Source organism: Triplophysa rosa, linkage group LG15, assembly GCF_024868665.1.
Source record: "Triplophysa rosa linkage group LG15, Trosa_1v2, whole genome shotgun sequence".
In the NCBI taxonomy this organism is placed as follows: domain Eukaryota; kingdom Metazoa; phylum Chordata; class Actinopteri; order Cypriniformes; family Nemacheilidae; genus Triplophysa; species Triplophysa rosa.
Window position 1 is genome coordinate 18,847,645 of NC_079904.1, and position 22,878 is coordinate 18,870,522.

Here is a 22,878-nt window from a genome sequence, read left to right on the forward strand (position 1 = left end):
TCTCCTCCATGGGAGATACGAGGCCGGTGTGACGCCCAGCTGATCCTCGTTATCGCTCGCGCCACCAGCCTCTCTTCCTCCTCCCACGGCTCTCGTCCCGCCTCACTCGTCATTTTGACAGAAGCCCAGCTCGAGGTCAGTTTAACTATGAAAGAGCGCAATGTACTGTAGGTAGCTAAATGTTTTATCATAGAAATGTCAGGGGTAGTTCAAATGTCGTGTCTAAAAACGCTGGCTGCGTCGCTTTCTTACTCTTTCCACAGCTCTCGGGAGTTTGCGCGCCCGTGGTGTTGTTTGTGGGCGCGCTTGACCCGCTTCAACATGGTTGTAAAATCCAGTCATGTAAACTACAAAACAAAGAAAGCATTTACACGTTTCAGGTAATGTCAGTGTGACAAGACAAAAACATGACCAGACGCCTTGTTTGGTTTCTTTTTGCTTTTGCCAGATTGTGCAGCTGATGTGTGGTGTAAACAGAGTGTAAGATGATAACAAATCAAACTTGTAGTAGATTTGTATGTTTTGTATGCAGGTTGGCGATGCACTTGACTGTATTTTTGTCAAGTTTTTCAAAGTGAAATAGGGCTGCAATGATTAGTCGTTAAAAAAATTGTCGACAAATAATTTTGTTGTCGAGTAGTTTTATTTCACATGATGTATTTTAAGGACCCGCAATAACGTGGTTTGACCTGTGGGGCGCTGTAGCGTGACTACCCTTCAAGAGGCAATGCAATAGAAGAACATGCTAGTGGCAGCTGGCTGTCTGGTGCAGTCATAACAACTTGGAGCTGAACACGCTTAAAACAGTGGAGACGATTGTGGACTTCAGGAGAAACCCCCCTGCACCCCCCCCCTCACCATCATGAACAGCACTGTGGCAGCAGTGGAGTCATTCAAGTTCCTGGGCACCACCATCTCTCAGAACCTGAAGTGGGACAATCACATTGGCTCCATTGCTAAAAAAGCCCAGCAAAGGTTGTACTTCTTACATCAGCTGAAGAAGTTCAACCTACCACAAACTCTATTAAAACAGTTTTACTCAGCTGTCATAGAGTCTGTCCTCTGCACATCCATCACTGTCTGGTTTGGCTCAGCCACAAAATCAGACACCAGAAGACTACAGAGGACGGTTCCGACAGCTGAGAAGATCATTGGTGCTCCCCTGCCCACCCTCCAAGAACTGTATACATCCAGAGTGAGGAAAAGGGCTCAGAAAATCACCCTGGACCTCTCACATCCAAGCCATCATCTCTTCACAATGCTGCCATCTGGTCGGCGCTACAGAGCACTGAGCACCAAAACAACCAGACACAACAGCTTCTTCCCTCAGGCCATCTACCTCTTGAACAGTTAAATGTTTTTACACACCGTGCAATTAATAACTCTGTGCAATAATAATTAAGTGCAATATTAATTATTTCCTCCAGATAATACACTATCTATTTTTATACAGCTTTTTCTGTAAATTAGATTTCATTCATTCTGCTGTATATAGCACATACCTTGTACTACAATAGTCTATTCTTATTTTTTACTTGTACATATTTACATACATACATAGCTTTACACTCTCTATATCTTTATCTTATTTTTATTGTATTGTATCTCTTAATTTTTATACCCATAGGCCCTTATTTAAATCATTGTGTACTGTATTCTATTGTGTTATGGTCTCTGTGTACTGTTGATGCTGTTTCTGTGTTCTGGATGCTCCTGTCACCAAAACAAATTCCTTGTATGTGCAAACATACTTGGCAATAAAGCTCTTTCTGATTCTGATTCTGATGGGAAGTCCGGCTCTTTTCTGTGAACCGGTTCTTTCGGACAGTTCGTTTCAATGAACCGGTTCAAAAGACCAGTTCACCAATTCTCTTACGCTCTGACGTAATGACGTCACTCGCCCTGACGAAACGAGTCAAGTCTAGTATCATCCGGTTGGCTGGGATGAAAATACACTCGGCACATTCAAATATAAACCAAAACCAGTAATCATAACTTCTGTCAGTTAACACATCACGTCATGATCTGACACGTTTCTTACATATACGTTTTGCAACTAAAGCACCCAAATAGGCACAGTGAAGTGCAGCAAACTATGACATTTTAAGTCTTAAAAATAAAAAGTGAATAATTAATATTCATCGGCATTTTACAGAAACTATTTGATCCATGCATAATTCAATACGATTTATGTGTTATTAAATAAACTTACGCTTTGCCAGATTGCTCCATATATTTTAAATCCTCGGTTCACGTGCGCTCGTAACATTAGCACAGCATCAGTTGTCCACACTGTTCTGTAGCCTCAAGGTGAATCACGCATGCTCACTATCCTTAGCTCATTGGTTCTTACTCACTCACTCAGTCGGACCGACTCGGACATGTCCGAAAGAAGCGGCTCTTTGGTTCGTGTACTGCTGAATCGAAAGCTGTTGCAACCGGCTCTTGACTCGAGAGCGAGAACCGCTCTAGCAGTGGCATGAACGTAAACGGCGCTGCAGAATGGTTTACTTACAGTGATAAGGTAGTAATAAAGTCCTAAACATCTTTCCAATGTGTTTAATAGTATCACACCTCTGTTTTATAAAAATATCTGATTTAAACCTTATTCGCACGGGATTAGTATTACCTGGGGACCTATGGTCATTTGTAATAATTGCAGAGATTGTCTGTGATCATGTAGCGCATTCGCACGGGATAAGTGAAACCTGTGATTTTACTCAAATTTACTGACTTATTTCCCGGATGTGATGGCAAGGCTTTGCATTAGGGCTGCAGCTATCGATTCTTTTACTAATCGAGTATTCTACTGATTTTTCCATCGATTAATCGGGTATTCGGATAATAAGTACTTTTTCTTTATTAAAAAGCAATACTAAATATACAAGAGAAAATAAGACCGGTCTCTTAAAATGAGTAAAACAACTAATTTGTTTCCTTTTTAGAACAATTAGTTTTTATTGCTGAAATAGCATACACTAATAACTGTGAAAACTAAACCCATTTAGTACATTCCATTGCCATATTAAATTCAAAATGCAATATAATACAAATATATAAATAAGAAACATGAATAAAAATGGAAATAATAATTTCAAACAATAGCCTATGACTTTTATTTTTGCAGGTTGTCAGATGCTTATTTTTTAGTATGTCTGTTTCTTCACTCAAACAATAACATGTTTGTGAAATAAACTCTCAGCGCAACTCTGGAGGTGAAGTTCATGTCCTCATTCAGCGCAGACGCAGACAAATTCATGAGCATCACGCGTGTAGCACGTTAAACTGTGCAGTTCATTCACTCAGACACGCAGACCAGACAGATGAAATGTGTTTTAACAGGATTCGGTGTCCACTAGTCCGCATCTAGTTTGATGGACTCAATGCAGCCGGAAAACAAGTTTCACTCGTAAAATAGACTAAAACTAAGTAAAATATCAGTTCACCATTTCAATAAGCTATTAGGGCTGTGACGGTGGCAGTTTTTTACCACCGCGGTGGTAATAGACAAATCGACCGCGGTGGTGCGGTGGTTGAGAAATATATATTATTTATATAAATAATATTTATATTATTATATTTGCGTGTAGCAACCACATGACGAGTGGAAGAGAAATATAGACCTTATTTAAATACTTGAAATTGTTAAATAATTGAAATATGATATCTGAAATAAATGAGGATGAAACATCCGTCAATGTTTAACGCGCAAATCCATCAGTGAAACGGCACACTACAGCATATAAAACATTTAAATAAACATCAATAAATAATGAAAACTTAAATGATATAAGAAAGCTAAATACTAAATAAAAAAGCTCTTGTTGCAGTAACTTCAGTCAGTGGCGTATTAACCCTTACAGTCCTTAACAATTCCATTTGAAACAAACTGTTTAAACCTACATTGGCTTTCCTATTCAGATTGCCATAAAAACTTTACTTTTTCCGACTCGTTGATGTGAAACTTACTTGTTGACATTGTCCAGATTAAAATGTGTACAGCTGCACTAAATGCGCGTTCAGAAGATGTGCACAGGAGCGCAAATGAAGAGATGTCTCTCCGCAACCGCGGCAAAACCTGCGCGCGCTCCGACACTAAGCAAGCGGGTCATAGCCAGTTTTGATTTTACGTATCTGTTCATTTCACAACAAGATCCATTGCAGAAGCCGCAGAATAACCTAGGTTTCGCTGCAGGCCTGCGCTCTAACGCACCAACGGAAACGTATGCCAATAATTTCTGTTAATTTAAAATCTTTTAAATAAAACCATCCACAACTGAAAGGCTACAACTAGCAATCGTTATCGCAACTCTCATATTTATTACACCTATATTTGTCAGAGTGACGTGCACTACCGCCGGTGGCAGTTCGCCACCGTCATGGCACTTTACCATCGCGGTGGTGCGGTTGTTACGGCAACCGTCACAGCCCTATAAGCTATCAGTTATTTATCAGCATGAGAAATACGTGTGAGCGTGTGAACAGACTAAAACGCGTGTGTCTCACGGTGAATGCATTTGCACGAGACTTGAGAGCCCTGTAACATGAACAGAGTTTAGCGGGCTGTGCGTCAGTAATAACGGTCCGTGGGGAAACGCAGTGCTCCGTGTGTACTGTAGTTAAATGGATTAAACGAGGCTTCGAGGCAACAAAAATTGCCTCGATGATTTTTTGTATTCGAATAACTCGAGTTACTCGAGGAATCGTTTCAGCCCTACTTTGCATATAGTTTGAATAGCCTATTGTTGTATGGTGTTTAATGATATATGACCTGTCAGCATTTGAGACCCGCGATCGCGGTGATCTTCTGTCCGGTGCGCGATCACGGGTCTCAAATGCTGACAATGTTAAATCCCCATTCACACAGCCCGCTGATCCCGGGAAATTGCCAAAAAATTGCCAGAGTGCCTTCTGTGTGAACGCAAACGCATCCCGGATAGATCCGAAAAATGATTCTGGAAAGGGGACCTATAACATTAACGGGAACAGTCCCGGAAAGCGCCCTGTGTGAACAAAAGGCAGAAACAATGCCGTAAAAGCCATGTAGTGATGGCACACATCTATAATAAATCGTAAATAATTTGGCTATGAAAACAAATATAGTTAAGCAATTTCTTTTTTCGTTTGTAAATCAAAAACTACTATTTGTCTTTAGCTTAGGCATGGATGAATGCAAGAGTCCTAATCACCAAACATAAGGTCAGATGCGAGAATAGAGTTGTCTGCTTCTAAACGCTGTTTAAACTTGAAATTACTTCTATCAAAAATATTAACACGAAAATACACAACGCTTCAATAAACTTGATCGCTTACCAACCTTAAAAACGGCTGTGTGCACCTTCCGTGCTCGTGCTGCGGAGAAGCCTGTGTGTTTCTGTGCAAAATTGGAAATATCGCATAAAACATTTGCGAATAAGAACCGTTTCCATCCAACTAGTCAGCCGTCACTGTCCTAATAAACTGCCACTAAATATCCGTAAGAATAGTAAGAGAAGCCACTGAATATTATAATTTTCATATATAATAATACTTGCGCAAGCAGACGATTACGAAACACAATAAATGCAAGATCAGTACTCTGGTTAGTCAGGTTTCGCCGTCTCATAGTGCAGTTACGAGACTTTTTGGAGGAATTTATTCGGCAAATGCGTTTTGATCTCCCATTATTCGCATTAACTCTTTTTCGAAAAATGAAAAACCACCTCAAGCGAGCGTAAAAGCTTTTTTTTTGCGAATTAAAGGTTTTTAATTCGAAATTTGGTGTTTCCATCACTCGTTTCTGATGCGAAACTTCAAAATGCGAATAAAACCAGAGTGATGGAAACCCGCTTGTTAACAGACTAATTCCAAACTATCACCTACCGCTGATCATATACCGACCTTAGTGTTTATTTGTGGTTTTTATAGAATTATGTGCAATATGCTTTAGGTCCTATTAGCGGGTTTTTCATTCGATCTGCGTGATCTTATTCCGAAATGGTTACAAAATCTAAATGCTCAAAAACTTTTCTCAAACTTTGTTTTAAAAAACGATAAACTTATTTTTAAACTCACATTGTTGTACATCATATTAATGAAAATATATTATACCGTGCCTTTTGTATTGCATTAGGCTTTGTTGCAAAAATACTGGCTCATTTTAACTTCGCAGGATTCCGTTATATTTTTTTATTAAGGTTGTGTAAATTTGCACTGAACAATTTGCATTTTTATGTTTTCATATGACATTTTATATTTAGCTTATATTTAGCTTAATCTCTTTGGGCTATAGCCTACCTTGCGTTCTTGTGCCTCTTCGTTGTTCTGCATTTACCAATAAAAATATAAATACAAAAGTTTTTTTTTTAAATTGACGTCTTTGTCATTTGCAAAAGGCAACAATATATGCTACAGAATAATAACCAAAAAAAGAGATTATTAATTAGGCCTAAATAAAATAGGCCTACTTAATAAAGGAAGGCAGTAATAATAACAAACTGTGCTATTTAGCCACCTAAAAACACAAGTATCGTTCACAGTTATCAACCCTCACTTCACGACCAAAAAAATGCACATTACATAACTTTGCATTATACCACGGGCTGTTGAATGCTTCATTCTGATTGGCTGACGAACGTTCGACGGGTGTGCATTATTTTTCAGTTAAACGCACACCTATGAAGTAGTTCCAGATTTGTAGACCGAATTACAGTTCCATATCACTGCGCCCAGTTTAACTTAAATGTAGCCTACTGTCCACCAGTGAATACGTATCTAACAACAGACAAAGTGACAGGCAAATTCCATTGTCTGAGAAGAAATAACTATTATTTATGGACAGCATTTGAACAACAATGGCGAGAGCACTGTACAGGACTGTTCAGACGAAAAACTAAAGCATATATCAAAGGTAACGGCAAACTACATGACACAATCATCGGGTTAAAGATAAAACACGAAGCACAAACATAACAAAAACAACATGTTAAATTCGTCTGTGGAATGGGTAAACGGGACTTAAAACACACAGCAGGAAGCTCTATGCCACTGCGAGAACCGCAGCTGGCGCAGAAACCTCCGTGTCACATTTTTTCTCTTAATACTTTTCTTACGACAGGGGTGTTAAATACGACGAAAACAAATCAAATATAGATATTTGTCTTTTCACTCTCAGTAAGCATATGACATTTTATATTTAGCTTATATTTAGCTTAATCTCGTTGGGCTATAGCCTACCTTGCGTTCTTGTGCCTCTTCGTTGTTCTGCATTTACCAATAAAAATATAAATACAAAAGTTTTTTTTTTAAATTGACGTCTTTGTCATTTGCAAAAGGCAACAATACATGCTACAGAATAATAACCAAAAAAAGAGATTGTTAATTAAGCCTAAATAAAATAGGCCTAATTAATAAAGGAAGGCAGTAATAAATAACAAACTGCGCTATTTAGCCACCTAAAAACACAAGTATCGTTCACAAGTACCAGTTATCAACCCTCATTTCCCGACCAAAAAAATGCACATTACATAACTTTGCAGTATATTACGCCATGTGTCTTTACGGGATCTTCACGGAATGTGTGTGAATGCACGCACAGATTCCAGAAAATCACTGGCAGTGTGAATGTACAAAATCTAACGATCCCGGGACAAATTACCGGACACATTTTCCGTGTATTTTCTGGGATATCTATGTGAAAAGTGCTTTTACAAGCGTTTCCAAGATAAATAAATAAACGGAAGACTCCCGGTCAAAACAACAGTTTTGACAATGTGTGGAAATGAATCCGCAACCAAATTAATATCAAAACAGCCTCCATTATTAGCAAACAGTGGATAAACCTTGAAAAATGATATATGAGCGCGCCAAATCACAGAGATGCTGATTCGCACTGAACTAATATTATCACAGGACCTCGGTGTTCGTCAAAATATGGTAGGTAATTTGTGGGGGAATTTTTACTTTACAAATTACAGACATGGCCGATTCGCACGGGATTAAGATCACAGACAATCTCTGCAATTATTACAAATGACCAGAGGTCCCCAGGTAATACTAATCCCGTGCAAACAAGGCTTTAGACACTTTTTATCTGCTTTTAAAATTACACGCATGCGCAGTATCATCGGTTCTGAATCGGACGTGTCCGAAAGAAGCGGCTCTTCGGTTAGTGTACTGCGGAATCGAAAGCTGTTGCAACCGGTTCGTGTCAGAAGAAGCGATTCGCGAACCGGCAACCGGTCCAACGGTTCACAAATCGGACATGTCCGACAGAAACGGTTCTCGTGACTCTAGATTCTTCTAGTCTGCAAGAGCGATTCAAGGAATCCGCTTGCTTCTCGCACATGATGATTACATCATGTTTAGATTTATATAATCTTGTTTAGAAATTAAATAAAATGTTCATGAAAACACCATAGATTACTTATGAAACAAATAAATGTTTAGGTTATTATTTTTACAAACAATTCTTTTTAACCTTTAAAATAATTAACAAACGCACAACTGCACAAATGTTTTCTGTAATGCATTTTAAGCAACCTTAATATAAAGAATATGTTTGTACAAATATTTACTATTTTATATGTACTGAAAAGTCGTTGATACTGGCTGGTTTATTTTGAGTCGGATGTGTTGTCATGCATGTCAAAAGTGAGTAACTGAAGGAATTTGTGGATAAGTGCTTTCTGTAGACGCGAACCGTTTCGAACGATTCAGTCCGATTTGGTGAACCGGTTCGACCGATTCACTAAAAAGATCCGGTTCAAATGAACGATTCGTTCCCGAACCGGCCATCGCTAGAACATGCCGCTTGGCAATGCAAGCTGAACGAGCAGAGCGTTCTGTGACGACTGCCACAGAGAGATTTTTGCATCGTATGCCTATTTCGCCTAGCATATAAACACATTAACCCATCTTCAGTCGATTTATTGAAAGGCACGTGTGTAATGTAATGTGACAGGAGTGCATCCTTACTGTGAATTTAAAATGCATCCAGAGTCACAGATCGAGGGTTTTGCAGTGAGGGAGGAGGAAATCTACTGCAAACTCTATCTTGACCGCTCCAAAAACATATTCTCTTAGAAGCTGAAGTGTATCATTTAAAATGGTCCATCTGTACCTGCATAAGAGGATTAAAAGTCCCGGCTAAATAAACAACATAACCCTGCCAAAATACCATCGAAAATGTCATGGATTGTGGTAATTGAATTGGTTTTAATGGAAACTATAATATAATGGTCTAAAGTCTATTGGTACGTGATGAATTCTATTGGTGGGAATAATGCCCAAAAACAAACTACAAAAAGGAGTTTTGTAACAGTTTTAATGAAAAAAGTTTATGGTTAATAATAGTATTTCAATGGAAACCATTCAAATTTCTTTGATGGGTTCTATTGGGTTTCTATTGTTTTTTCCAGCTGGGGTAGCCTACATTTCTCTTAAATAAATTATGTAATTGATCAGTCTTTAGAATCATTAGTTATTATTAGAACACCATCATTTTACAAATCTACAGTATATGCAGTTGTATACAAATAAGTTAATAATAATAATAAATAATAATTTTAACGATTAATGGTATGGTGATATACTGACTTGGTCCCCTGTATACAGGTGCTGGTCATATAATTAGAATATCATCAAAAAGTTGATTTATTTCACTAATTCCATTCAAAAAGTGAAACTTGTATATTATATTCATTCATTACACACAGACTGATATATTTCAAATGTTTATTTCTTTTAATTTGATGATTATAACTGACAACTAATGAAAATCCCAAATTCAGTATCTCAGAAAATTAGAATATTACTTAAGACCAATACAAAGAAAGGATTTTTAGAAATCTTGGCCAACTGAAAAGTATGAACATGAAAAGTATGAGCATGTACAGCACTCAATACTTAGTTGGGGCTCCTTTTGCCTGAATTACTGCAGCAATGCGGCGTGGCATGGAGTCGATCAGTCTGTGGCACTGCTCAGGTGTTATGAGAGCCCAGGTTGCTCTGATAGTGGCCTTCAGCTCTTCTGCATTGTTGGGTCTGGCATATCGCATCTTCCTCTTCACAATACCCCATAGATTTTCTATGGGGTTAAGGTCAGGCGAGTTTGCTGGCCAATTAAGAACAGGGATACCATGGTCCTTAAACCAGGTACTGGTAGCTTTGGCACTGTGTGCAGGTGCCAAGTCCTGTTGGAAAATGAAATCTGCATCTCCATAAAGTTGGTCAGCAGCAGGAAGCATCAGAAGCGTCTCGCCTGGGCTAAAGACAAAAAGGACTGGACTGCTGCTGAGTGGTCCAAAGTTATGTTCTCTGATGAAAGTAAATTTTGCATTTCCTTTGGAAATCAGGGTCCCAGAGTCTGGAGGAAGAGAGGACAGGCACAGAATCCACGTTGCTTGAGGTCCAGTGTAAAGTTTCCACAGTCAGTGATGGTTTGGGGTGCCATGTCATCTGCTGGTGTTGGTCCACTGTGTTTTCTGAGGTCCAAGGTCAACGCAGCCGTATACCAGGAAGTTTTAGAGCACTTCATGCTTCCTGCTGCTGACCAACTTTATGGAGATGCAGATTTCATTTTCCAACAGGACTTGGCACCTGCACACAGTGCCAAAGCTACCAGTACCTGGTTTAAGGACCATGGTATCCCTGTTCTTAATTGGCCAGCAAACTCGCCTGACCTTAACCCCATAGAAAATCTATGGGGTATTGTGAAGAGGAAGATGCGATATGCCAGACCCAACAATGCAGAAGAGCTGAAGGCCACTATCAGAGCAACCTGGGCTCTCATAACACCTGAGCAGTGCCACAGACTGATCGACTCCATGCCACGCCGCATTGCTGCAGTAATTCAGGCAAAAGGAGCCCCAACTAAGTATTGAGTGCTGTACATGCTCATACTTTTCATGTTCATACTTTTCAGTTGGCCAAGATTTCTAAAAATCCTTTCTTTGTATTGGTCTTAAGTAATATTCTAATTTTCTGAGATACTGAATTTGGGATTTTCATTAGTTGTCAGTTATAATCATCAAATTAAAAGAAATAAACATTTGAAATATATCAGTCTGTGTGTAATGAATGAATATAATATACAAGTTTCACTTTTTGAATGGAATTAGTGAAATAAATCAACTTTTTGATGATATTCTAATTATATGACCAGCACTTGTAGTTTTTACATCAAAGTTTTTTTTACATTTATGCATTTAGCAGACACTTCTATACAAAGCAACTTACAGTGCATTCAAGCTATACATTTTTAATCAGTATGTACTCTAACAACCCACTTTATATATCCAAATAAATTGATATTGAATAAAACTGAATTTTGGAAAAAAAATTGCAAGCTTAGAAATCTAACTGTGAAATGTGTCAATGCCCTGCCTTATTTAAAACACAGCAGCAGCAGTTTGACTATTGATGGAAGACAGAAACCTGAAGGAAATTTCTCCATTCAGCTGGCTCTAAGTTCACTCAGCTATTTTCAAAAGCTGAAATAATGTCCTTGTTTTATTTATTAGTTAAAATAGGTCAAACTCAATATTTTAATGAATTGCAAAAACGGAATAATCGATCAAAACCTACTGATTAATATGCGAAATAATCGATGATTAGCCGAATAATCGTTAGATTAATCGATTATCAAAATAATTGTTTGTTGCAGCCCTAAAGTGTAGGGGTGCAACGGATAAAAAAACTCACGGTTCGGATCGTTTCTCGGATCAGAGTCACGGATCGGATAATTTTTCGGATCAGCAAAAAAAAAAAAAAGAGACAAGACAAATAAACATAAGTTTTGTCGTTTTGTTTATTAACACTTTTAAATTATTAAATTAAAATATATAAAATCAACTTCGCAATCTTTTCGCTGAAGTGGGTGCGCGACGGGATGTCGTAACGCTCAAGCACTTTCAGCATGTGTTTAAAGCCATCGTTTTGCACAACCGAATATGACCTCATGTCGGCACCTATAAACACACCGAAGCGTTTGTGATGGCTTTAGCCCGGTCTGATTGTGCAACAAGGGGCTGCTTAAATGCCGCGGTGATAAGCGGTTGTTTAGCAGCCTTCGTTTTCACTCCTGTCAGTGAAACACCGGGTTGATGTCGCTTCAAATGCGTGGCCATGCTTGATGTGTTTCCACTGTCATATGTCTTTCTTGTGCCACAGTGCCTACACACCGTCACGGACTCACGGTTTTATCCACTAACCTCTTTCCTTCATCATTATATTTGACAGGGAAGCCAAAATGCTCCCATACAGGGGATTTAAATGACGCGGGGCGTTAAAGCTCCTCCGTTCCTCCGCTCGCCATGACCACGCTGTGTGTGGACTGAACATGCGCTCAACTTTTTTTCCATAAATCAATCCGCGGATCACGTGTGTGCCGAACCGAAGATATTGATCCGAACGGATCACGGATCAATGATGATCCGTTGCACCACTACTAAAGTGAAACCAGGCATCTCTGCACACTTTCAATATGCCCTTCTGTGCTCCAGAAATTTATATTTATGGACGCAAACGATCATCGTTTTCATCATCGGTCGCATCAGAGTACTCGTGCCCATCCCTAATTTAGATGTTTAGAAATCCTTCTGTAACCAATGCCATTAGTATGTTTTGCAGCAATAAGGTTGTGAAGGTCTTGTGAGAGCTCTTTGCTTTAACCCATCATGAGATGTTTCTTGTATGACACCTTTGTAATGAGACACCTTTTTAAAGGCCATCAGTTGAGACTGAACCAGCTGATATTATTTTCCACAAACAAGGGGCAGGATTGCTTTCTTACTGATAGATTTCAGCTAGTGTCTTGGCTTTCCATGCCTTTGTGCACATCCCTTTCTTTATGTGTTCAATATCCCTGTGTCATTCCATTTTATTACACATTACTTAATTTCTGAAATTATTATTTTTTCCTTTATGGATTACTTGGGTTGTTACCGACATGTGGTGAAAATTTCATGTCAACAGAACGTTTAGAAATATATTTACTGAGAAAAATGTAGACATGTTCAATACTTATTTAACCCACTGCATATTGACTGGGATCGTACCTCAACTGTCTGCTCGAAGGTCCAATCAAGTTTCTTCTTCACTTTTTTCTCCAGGAAGCTTGTAGCCTCTGTCTGTTTTACACCTGCAGCCGTAGCCTTGAATCCACAGTAATAACCTGCTGGGTCACATTTATATACTTGTGGCCCCAACTCCTCATCCAGACCAATTACAATCATGCCTGGAGAAGCAAAAACACATTATAAATACAATTCGCTAAACAAAATATGCTTTCATTAATAAAATATGATGTGTGCAGTCATTCAACTATTTTCAATGCACTACTGTATACGTATATATATATATATATACTATATATTAGGGCTGTCAATCGATTAAAATATTTAATCGCGATTAATCGCATGATTGTATTGAGTTAACTCGTGATTAATCGTAACTTAATCGCACATTTTTATCCGTTATAAATGTACCTTAAATGAATACTTTTCAAGTTTTTAATACTCTAATTAACATGGGCATGGACAAATATTGATGCTTTATGCAAATGTATATTGTTTATTATTAGTGAAACCATACTCAACATAGAGCATGAAGACTAGACATGTTTCAAAGGTCATAGATGTTTTTCAAAGAACTTGTACATGTCTATTAAACACATGAAAAAAAACTGGAAAAACACATGTTCCCATTACTTCTTTCTTTGCACTGAGCTATTTTCTTACACACGCATGTTTACATTTTCGCAACTGTGGTAGCTCGGTGGAGGCTGTGTGCAATGCAAGGCATATGCTCGAACGGAAGCTGCCTGGCCGCGGCAATCATGTTGTGTGCACTATCGGTGGTCAGTGGGCTAATTTTGAATTCAATATTCCACTGTCTGGCTACCTGCAGAAAGTGCTCAGCGCAAACGTCAGCATAGTGCCTCTCGTTTTTCATGACGGTCAAAGCGTACGACCGTAGTTTCCAGTGTGTGTCAAAATAATGAGCCGTGACCCCCAGGTAGCTATGGTTACTGAGGGAAGTCCAGTAATCTCTGGTGAGCGCAACCGTGTTTGTCTGTCTTATCGCCTCCTCGACTTTCGCTTTCTCCTCTTCGTAAGAGTCGTGAATCTTGCTTGTAACAGTGGCTCTCGAAGGTAGTTCATATGTGTAATCGTTAGATGCGATGCGAATAATTTCAAGTAGAGCCTCGTCCTCCACTACATTAACTGGCCTACATGCTGTAGCCACCCATTTAGCTATCGATGTGGTGAGTCTGTTGCTTGTGGAGTTGTCTATCCGTCTCTGCTGAAAACAATCTAGTGTGGTCTGCCGTGAGGAGGAGAGCTCTCTGCGTCAGTTGTATGCTTCGCCATCAAGTGATATTTTAAACTCGACGTGCTGCGGTGATAGCTTAATTCACATCGACAATAAATGCAGATCACTTTAGTCTTGTCGACAGAACCATCAGACATCGTTTTATATATGAATTTTACGTTCAGAAGACCTATTTATTTCTCCATTTCTGTTTGCTGCTGCATCGTTTACTTTCTCAAACTACGGGCAAGGCCAAGGCTCAAACAGAAAATGCGCGCTGCGTTAATCGCACGTTAATAAAATTAGTGCCGTTAAAAGGAATTTGCGTTAACGTGCTATTAACGCGTTAATTTTGACAGCCCATAATTATATATAATATACATATATATATATACAGGTGCTGGTCATATAATTAGAATATCATCAAAAAGTTGATTTATTTCACTAATTCCATTCAAAAAGTGAAACTTGTATATTATATTCATTCATTACACACAGACTGATATATTTCAAATGTTTATTTCTTTTAATTTGATGATTATAACTGACAACTAATGAAAATCCCAAATTCAGTATCTCAGAAAATTAGAATATTACTTAAGACCAATACAAAGAAAGGATTTTTAGAAATCTTGGCCAACTGAAAAGTATGAACATGAAAAGTATGAGCATGTACAGCACTCAATACTTAGTTGGGGCTCCTTTTGCCTGAATTACTGCAGCAATGCGGCGTGGCATGGAGTCGATCAGTCTGTGGCACTGCTCAGGTGTTATGAGAGCCCAGGTTGCTCTGATAGTGGCCTTCAGCTCTTCTGCATTGTTGGGTCTGGCATATCGCATCTTCCTCTTCACAATACCCCATAGATTTTCTATGGGGTTAAGGTCAGGCGAGTTTGCTGGCCAATTAAGAACAGGGATACCATGGTCCTTAAACCAGGTACTGGTAGCTTTGGCACTGTGTGCAGGTGCCAAGTCCTGTTGGAAAATGAAATCTGCATCTCCATAAAGTTGGTCAGCAGTAGGGCTGTGACGGTGGCAGTTTTTTACCACCACGGTGGTAATAGACAAATCAACCGCAGTGGTTGAGAAATATATATTATCTATATAAATAATATTTATATTATTATATTTGCGTGTAGCAACCACATGACGAGTAGAAGAGAAATATAGACCTTATTTAAATACTTGAAATTGAAATATGATATCTGAAATAAATGAGGATGAAACATCCGTCAATGTTTAACGCGCAAATCCATCAGTGAAACGGCACACTACAGCATATAAAACATTTAAATAAACATCAGTAAATAATGAAAACTTAAATGATATAAGAAAGCTAAATACTAAATAAAAAAGCTCTTGTTGCAGTAACTTCCGTCAGTCGCGTATTAACCCTTACCAGTGGCGTAACGTTGTTTTGAAAAGTGGTGGGGACAAAGACGACACAAACAATACTTTAATAAATTGTTTCTGTAAGAACTCGTTGGGAATATTCATGGACGTCACAAGCGCGAACCATGTAGGTGACTCCTCTAGAAAACAGTATAAAAACTGTGCCGTTTTATCGACGGCTTCAGTGGTGTAACGGTAGTGCGAAAGCCGCATGACAAGTAATATCGACACTGCCGTGAAGCAGGTTCGAATCCGCTGATCTCACTATTCTATATTTTCACATCACATATCAGATCTGCTTCCATTTGTTTTCATAAACTATATCATGTTTTCATCAATATATAATTTAAAGCATGTTGTGCTTTATTATATGCGAGGATGGTAATTAAACGTATTAATTCGTGATGAAACAAAAACGAATGTGTGTTTTCCCCATGTTAAAAATTTGGTGTTTGATAACCCCCAGCTAATAAGGACAAACATTCAAGTATACAGGGGAAACAGATGGAAAATAATATCTTTAAAAAATCTTCTTTTCACTAATTACTACGGGCATTGCCTGATAAGCTACAAATATACAACAAACTTTCTAAATTTTGTTTTGAACTCATGAAACTACAAAGTTGTGACTTTTTCCATTTATTGGCGTTTTCTATCAAGCATCAAAATGTAATTAATCTTGCAATAGGCGATATAGCAACCGCATGTCGAGAACAATAAGGACGAATATATAGCACCAAAGTGCAATTAAGCGCAAAATGTTTGGTACATGTATGACTTGAACAGCCATTTTCAAATATTTTCATCATTTTATTAAAAATAAATACCTTTACAATCTGATATGTGATAGGGAAAAAGTTCAGCAAACAGCAGTCGTGAACCCACGACGACATGAAGCAGGTAACACTTGCTTTACGCTCTACGCCACCGGAGCAGTTAAACTTCATGCGCCTTTCTTACATTTTGTCTATTCCAATCTGAAACTGATGGGCGGAGTTAGTATAAATAGCCTCTGCTTACAAAGCGGGCTACTTGCATGGTAAATAGACGCTCCGTATTTCTTATTTCTTACAATAAGTGGTGGGGACAAAATTGACTTTGGCAAAAAGTGGTGGGGACATGACCCACCCATCCACCCGCAAATTATGCCTATGACCCTTACATGCCTTAACAATTCCATTTGAAACAAACTGTTTAAACCTACATTGGCTTTCCTTCAGAAGATGCGCACAGGAGCGCAAATGAATAGATGTCTCTCCGCAACCGCGGCAAAACCCGCGCGCGCTCCGACACTAAGCAAGCGGGTCATAGCCAGTTTTGATTTTACGTATCTGTTCATTACACAACAAGATCCATTGCAAAACCCGCAGAATAACCTGGGTTTTGCCGTGCAGGCCCGCGCTCGAACGCACCAACGGAAACGTATGCCAATAATTTCTGTTAATGTAAAATCTTTTAAATAAAACCATCCACAACTGAAAGGCTACAACTAGCAATCGTTATCGCAGCTCTCATATTTATTACACCTATATTTGTCAAAGTGACGTGCACTACCACCGGTGGCAGTTCGCCACCGTCATGGCACTTTACCACCGCGGTGGTGCGGTTGTCACAGCCCTAGACAGCAGCAGGAAGCATGAAGTGCTCTAAAACTTCCTGATATACGGCTGCGTTGACCTTGGACCTCAGAAAACACAGTAGACCAACACCAGCAGATGACATGGCACCCCAAACCATCACTGACTGTGGAAACTTTACACTGGACCTCAAGCAACGTGGATTCTGTGCCTCTCTTCCTCCAGACTCTGGGACCCTGATCTCCAAAGGAAATGCAAAATTTACTTTCATCAGAGAACATAACTTTGGACCACTCAGCAGCAGTCCAGTCCTTTTTGTCTTTAGCCCAGGCGAGACGCTTCTGACGCTGTCTGTTGTTCAAGAGTGGCTTGACACAAGGAATGCGACAGCTCAAACCCATGTCTTGCATACGTCTGTGCGTAGTGGTTCTTGAAGCACTGACTCCAGCTGCAGTCCACTCTTTGTGAATCTCCCCCACATTTTTGAATGGGTTTTGTTTCACAATCCTCTCCAGGGTGCGGTTATCCCTATTGCTTGTACACTTTTTTCTACCACATCTTTTCCTTCCCTTCGCCTCTCTATTAATGTGCTTGGACACAGAGCTCTGTGAACAGCTAGCCTCTTTTGCAATGACCTTTTGTGTCTTGCCCTCCTTGTGCAAGGTGTCAATGGTCATCTTTTGGACAACTGTCAAGTCAGCAGTCTTCCCCATGATTGTGTAGCCTACAGAACTAGACTGAGAGACCATTTAAAGGCCTTTGCAGGTGTTTTGAGTTAATTAGCTGATTAGAGTGTGGCACCAGGTGTCTTCAATATTGAACCTTTTCACAATATTCAAATTTTCTGAGATAATGAATTTGGGGTTTTCATTAGTTGTCAGTTATAATCATCAAAATTAAAAGAAATAAACATTTGAAATATATCAGTCTGTGTGTAATGAATGAATATAATATACAAGTTTCACTTTTTGAATGGAATTAGTGAAATAAATCAACTTTTTGATGATATTCTAATTATATGACCAGCACCTGTGTATATATATATATATATTAGGGCTGCAGCTATCGATTCTTTTACTAATCGAGTATTCTACTTAGGGCTGTCACGATTATTAAATAATCGTCTCATCGCGATTGTTTGACCTCATCGCGATGGTTTCAGATCATCGCAATTATTGCACATCTCTATAGAAGACACTAGGGGGAGCTGTAGTGCATCTGCATATTGCATATTTTAGTGTATATATTGTAACTAAAGCATGGTAACACTTGTAAAATGTACCACCACAACACAATCACTTAAAAAAAAACTAAAACATACAAATTACCTGCAGTACAATTTAATATTATTTAAGCAAATCTCAGTGTGAAAACCAGTCTACCAAAATTTCATTAACACACAAGTAAAATTTTACTGTAGTCTTGCAAGTGAGAAAAAATTTGAAATCAAATTTTAATGGAGGCTTCAATTCACACCTGATCAATTTACTTCATTTACAAGTATTTGGCGGTTGTATTATTGACAGGTAAAAGCCTAAACCTTAAATATATGATGACCCAATTTTTTCCGATGTATTTCCAAGAAAAAAACATAGTCTTGTATTCAGAACAATATGGTCGTTTCAATCGCTGAATCAAAAATGAATGAGAATTAAATGTCAAAGCCCTAAAACAGACAATTAATCGCCATAATCGCAATGATTTATTAGACAATTAATCGTCAATCAAATTTCATAATCGTGACAGCCCTAATTCTACTGATTTTTCCATCGATTAATCGGGTATTCGGATAATAAGTACTTTTTCTTTATTAAAAAGCAATACTAAATATACAAGAGAAAATAAGACAGGTCTCTTAAAATGAGTAAAACAACTTATTTGTTTCCTTTTTAGAACAATTTGTTTTTATTGCTGAAATAGCATACATTAATATCTGTGAAAACTAAACCCATTTAGTACATTCCATTGCCATATTAAATTCAAAATGCAATAAATACAAATATATAAATAAGAAACATGAATAAAAATGGAAATAATAATTTCAAACAATAGCCTATGACTTTTATTTTGGCAGGTTGTCAGAAGACGCTTATTTTTTAGTATGTCTGTTTCTTCACTCAAACAATAACATGTTTGTGAAATAAACTCTCAGCGCAACTCTGGAGGTGAAGTTCATGTCCTCATTCAGCGCAGACGCAGACAAATTCATGAGCATCACGCGTGTAGCATGTTAAACTGTGCAGTTCATTCACCAGACACGCAGAACAGACAGATGACATGTGTAAATAACAGGATTCGGTGTCCACTAGTCCGCATCTAGTTTGATGGACTCAATGCAGCCGGAAAACAAGTTTCACTCGTAAAATAGACTAAAACTAAGTAAAATATCAGTTCACCATTTCAATAAGCTATTAGGGCTGTGACGGTGGCAGTTTTTTTACCACCCGGTGGTAATAGACAAATCGACCGCGGTGGTGCGGTGGTTGAGAATATATATTATTTATATAAATAATATTTATATTATTATATTTGCGTGTAGCAACCACATGACGAGTGGAAGAGAAATATAGACCTTATTTAAATACTTGAAATTGTTAAATAATTGAAAACGTATGCAATAATTTCTGTTAATTTAAAATCTTTTAAATAAAACCATCCACAACTGAAAGGCTACAACTAGCAATCGTTATCGCAACTCTCATATTTATTACACCTATATTTGTCAGAGTGACGTGCACTACCGCCGGTGGCAGTTCCCACCGTCATGGCACTTTACCATCGCGGTGGTGCGGTTGTTACGGCAACCGTCACAGCCCTATAAGCTATCAGTTATTTATCAGCATGAGAAAACGTGTGAGCGTGTGAACAGACTAAAATGCGTGTGTCTCACGGTGAATGCATGAGACTTGAGAGCCCTGTAACATGTAAGAGTTTAACGGGCTGTGCGTCAGTAATAACGGTCCGTGGGGAAACGAGTGCTCCGTGTGTACTGTATTAAATGATTAAACGAGGCTTCGAGGCAACAAAAATTGCCTCGATGATTTTTTGTTTCGAATAACTCAGTTACTCGAGGAATCGTTTCAGCCCTAATCATATATATATATATATATATAATGTCTTAACTCTTATGGCTACACTTTTTAAACATTTTCTGACCAGTCAAAATATGGTAATAAGGTGTATAAACAGTGTCCTTACAGCAGCCGAGTGGCCTCATCTCTGCGTTTTGTGTGTAAACCTGAGAGATGTCAGCGATCCTTTTACAAAGCATGTCTACTGGAATCTCATAGCCATACTTGTACTTCCAGTTTGCTGCCTCATAGCGAGCTCGCTGCACTTGGGACCTGCTGTCAGCTGAATGCAAAACACAAGATACAGCATCAACTGTAATAGCATGCTCAATACAAACGTCATATCAGTGTTTTTTAGGGATGCACCCATACCGGTATCGGCCAAGCTCATGTACTCGTACTCGTAATGACACACTGATACCAAAGACTGACACCTCACGTGACATACATAGAGCCCTGTGATTTCCGCAATGCGGATGGAATCGAGGAATCCAGGCATTTCCTAACAAGAAATTAGCGCTGAACAGCTAACGTAACAGTTAACGAAATATTCAGATACTGTTTAAATATGTATTCTGCTTGTTTTACGTTACAGTGTGTGAAAGAGTGGTGCGGTTGCGTGTATTGAATGCATTGTGCTTGTGAAGCTTTCAGAGCCAGCGTTTCACTGCACGAGGGCACGAACACATAAACTAACACCATTTGCGGCGATCCGTCAAAATAAAAGTCCGGTTAACTTGAACAAGTTATAATACACTCACATTTTACCACACCACCCCCCTTAATTTTTTTAATAATTTGACCACAGAGTATATTGTTTACTTTAGTAAACTGAAGTAAATGTGCTAGTAAAATTGTGCTACTTATCATAAAAAATAGAACTTGATTAAAAATAGTACTTAAATTTCAGTAGACCTAAAAACAAAAGAAAAAAAAGATAATGTACCAGTAAGATACTGGTTTATTAACAGTATTGTACATTATACAGGCATCGGTTATAGGTATCGGTATTGGCGAGTACCAGAAAAAATATCGGTACTCGTACTCGGTCTTTAAAAGATGGTATCGGTGCATCCCTAGTGTTTTTGTAAGAGAACTATGGATGTGATGCTTACACATAAAGGTAAATTCAGTTCTGTACCTGTCATTCCTGACATGACGCAGCCGATGTTCTCTGTGATTCTGAATAAATGAGTAACAGTGGAGGCATCTAGAAGCTTATCCTGAACAAGAAAGGCATCTCAGTTCACTTGTACCATAGAAACTTAACTTTCCAATGACAGCAATATAAACCATAAGACAAACTTACTGGGACTTTTTTCTGTGTGACGACTATTGCACAGTCCTTCCCCCTAACAGCTACTGATGTCAGACCACCTTGATTTATGGCCTTAAATGCATATTCTGTATGAATGAGTCCAAAATGTTAATATATTTGATTCAGTAAAAACCGTTTGGTGAAATCCTCTGTTCTCAAATAACAAAACACACCGAAACCCCACCACAACTTCAAGAAACAGTTGAAGTTACATTCAGCTACATAACAGTTATATCACAGAGATCTACAAAACCTCTATAAACACTCATGTATTAACTTTACTTACTATTTATATTGTTGAACAGATTCTTATAATCAATTACAGAGCCTGAAGCTTTTTATAGTATTTGGGGATCTCATTATTTGAGCATAAATCAGCGTAACACAATTTATTAACATTATACATCCAGACAAACATACTGTATAGCCTAACCAGCCGGCACTCCATCATTCATATTATCTAGTGCCAACGGGCTATATAAGTTAGCAAACTATAAAATGCTTTAATATACATGAAAACGAGAGAAATAAACATGTAACCAGTTGGATAGTATATTCAAAGTGCAGATGAATGATAACATGAGCGGCAAAAAATTACTGATGTGAGAGTGGATGCAAGCTGCACTGAAAGCGACATGACTGTGCACTTAGCAACACTTATAAACTCTTTCGTAATTACTCACCTACTTGATAAAGTCTTCCCTCCGGTGAAAAAATTGTAATGTGACGGTCAAAACCTGCGCTGGAACCACGGGACATGTTTATAAGAAATAATAAAACGTTAACCGTATAAACAGATAACAGTTACAAGCTAGACTATACAGCAACATGCAGAATGACCCGGAAGCTGTGTTCGAGACAGCCCTTGTCTTTCCGGGTCAACACAGCACTGAGCGGACATGTGGGATTAAACAAAGCGAATGAGACAAACAAATATCAAGAATTTAATTTTTGAAAGTAATTGAAACATTTCATTCGCACAATCGGTAACACTATAAACTGAAGTCACTTGCAAAAATCCAAGGCTGTTCTTTTTATGACTCGTTGACCCGAAATAAAATGGTGATAAAACGTGTTAGAAAAAAATATACATGTAATTCACAAGTGTAGCCCAAAGTTTATAAATGATATAAATAATTTGTAAGTGTTCATTTATTTATTTGCTTAAAATGAAACTGAATTAATGTTTGATAAATTTATATAGCTTTTCTCATTCATAACGCCCTTC

The 22,878-nt window shown here is 38.3% G+C and overlaps 1 protein-coding gene across 2 annotated transcripts in view; it reads right to left on the reverse strand.

The window, feature by feature from the left end:
• psma6b (proteasome 20S subunit alpha 6b) overlaps positions 1–22,519 on the reverse strand; it is a 28,907-nt gene extending 6,388 nt beyond the window's left edge. Inside the window, exons 1-5 of one of the 2 annotated variants that reach the window (XM_057353076.1) lie at positions 22,334–22,519; positions 21,642–21,736; positions 21,474–21,555; positions 20,460–20,615; positions 13,038–13,216 (exon numbers count right to left, since the gene is read on the reverse strand). In XM_057353076.1, the coding sequence (XP_057209059.1) occupies positions 13,038–13,216; positions 20,460–20,615; positions 21,474–21,555; positions 21,642–21,736; positions 22,334–22,409 (588 nt within the window). In that variant the 5' untranslated portion in view covers positions 22,410–22,519. The remainder of the gene's footprint in view (positions 1–13,037; positions 13,217–20,459; positions 20,616–21,473; positions 21,556–21,641; positions 21,737–22,333) is intronic. The other variant, XM_057353077.1, reaches the window with a different exon arrangement.
• Between the last annotated feature and the right edge of the window lie 359 nt (positions 22,520–22,878).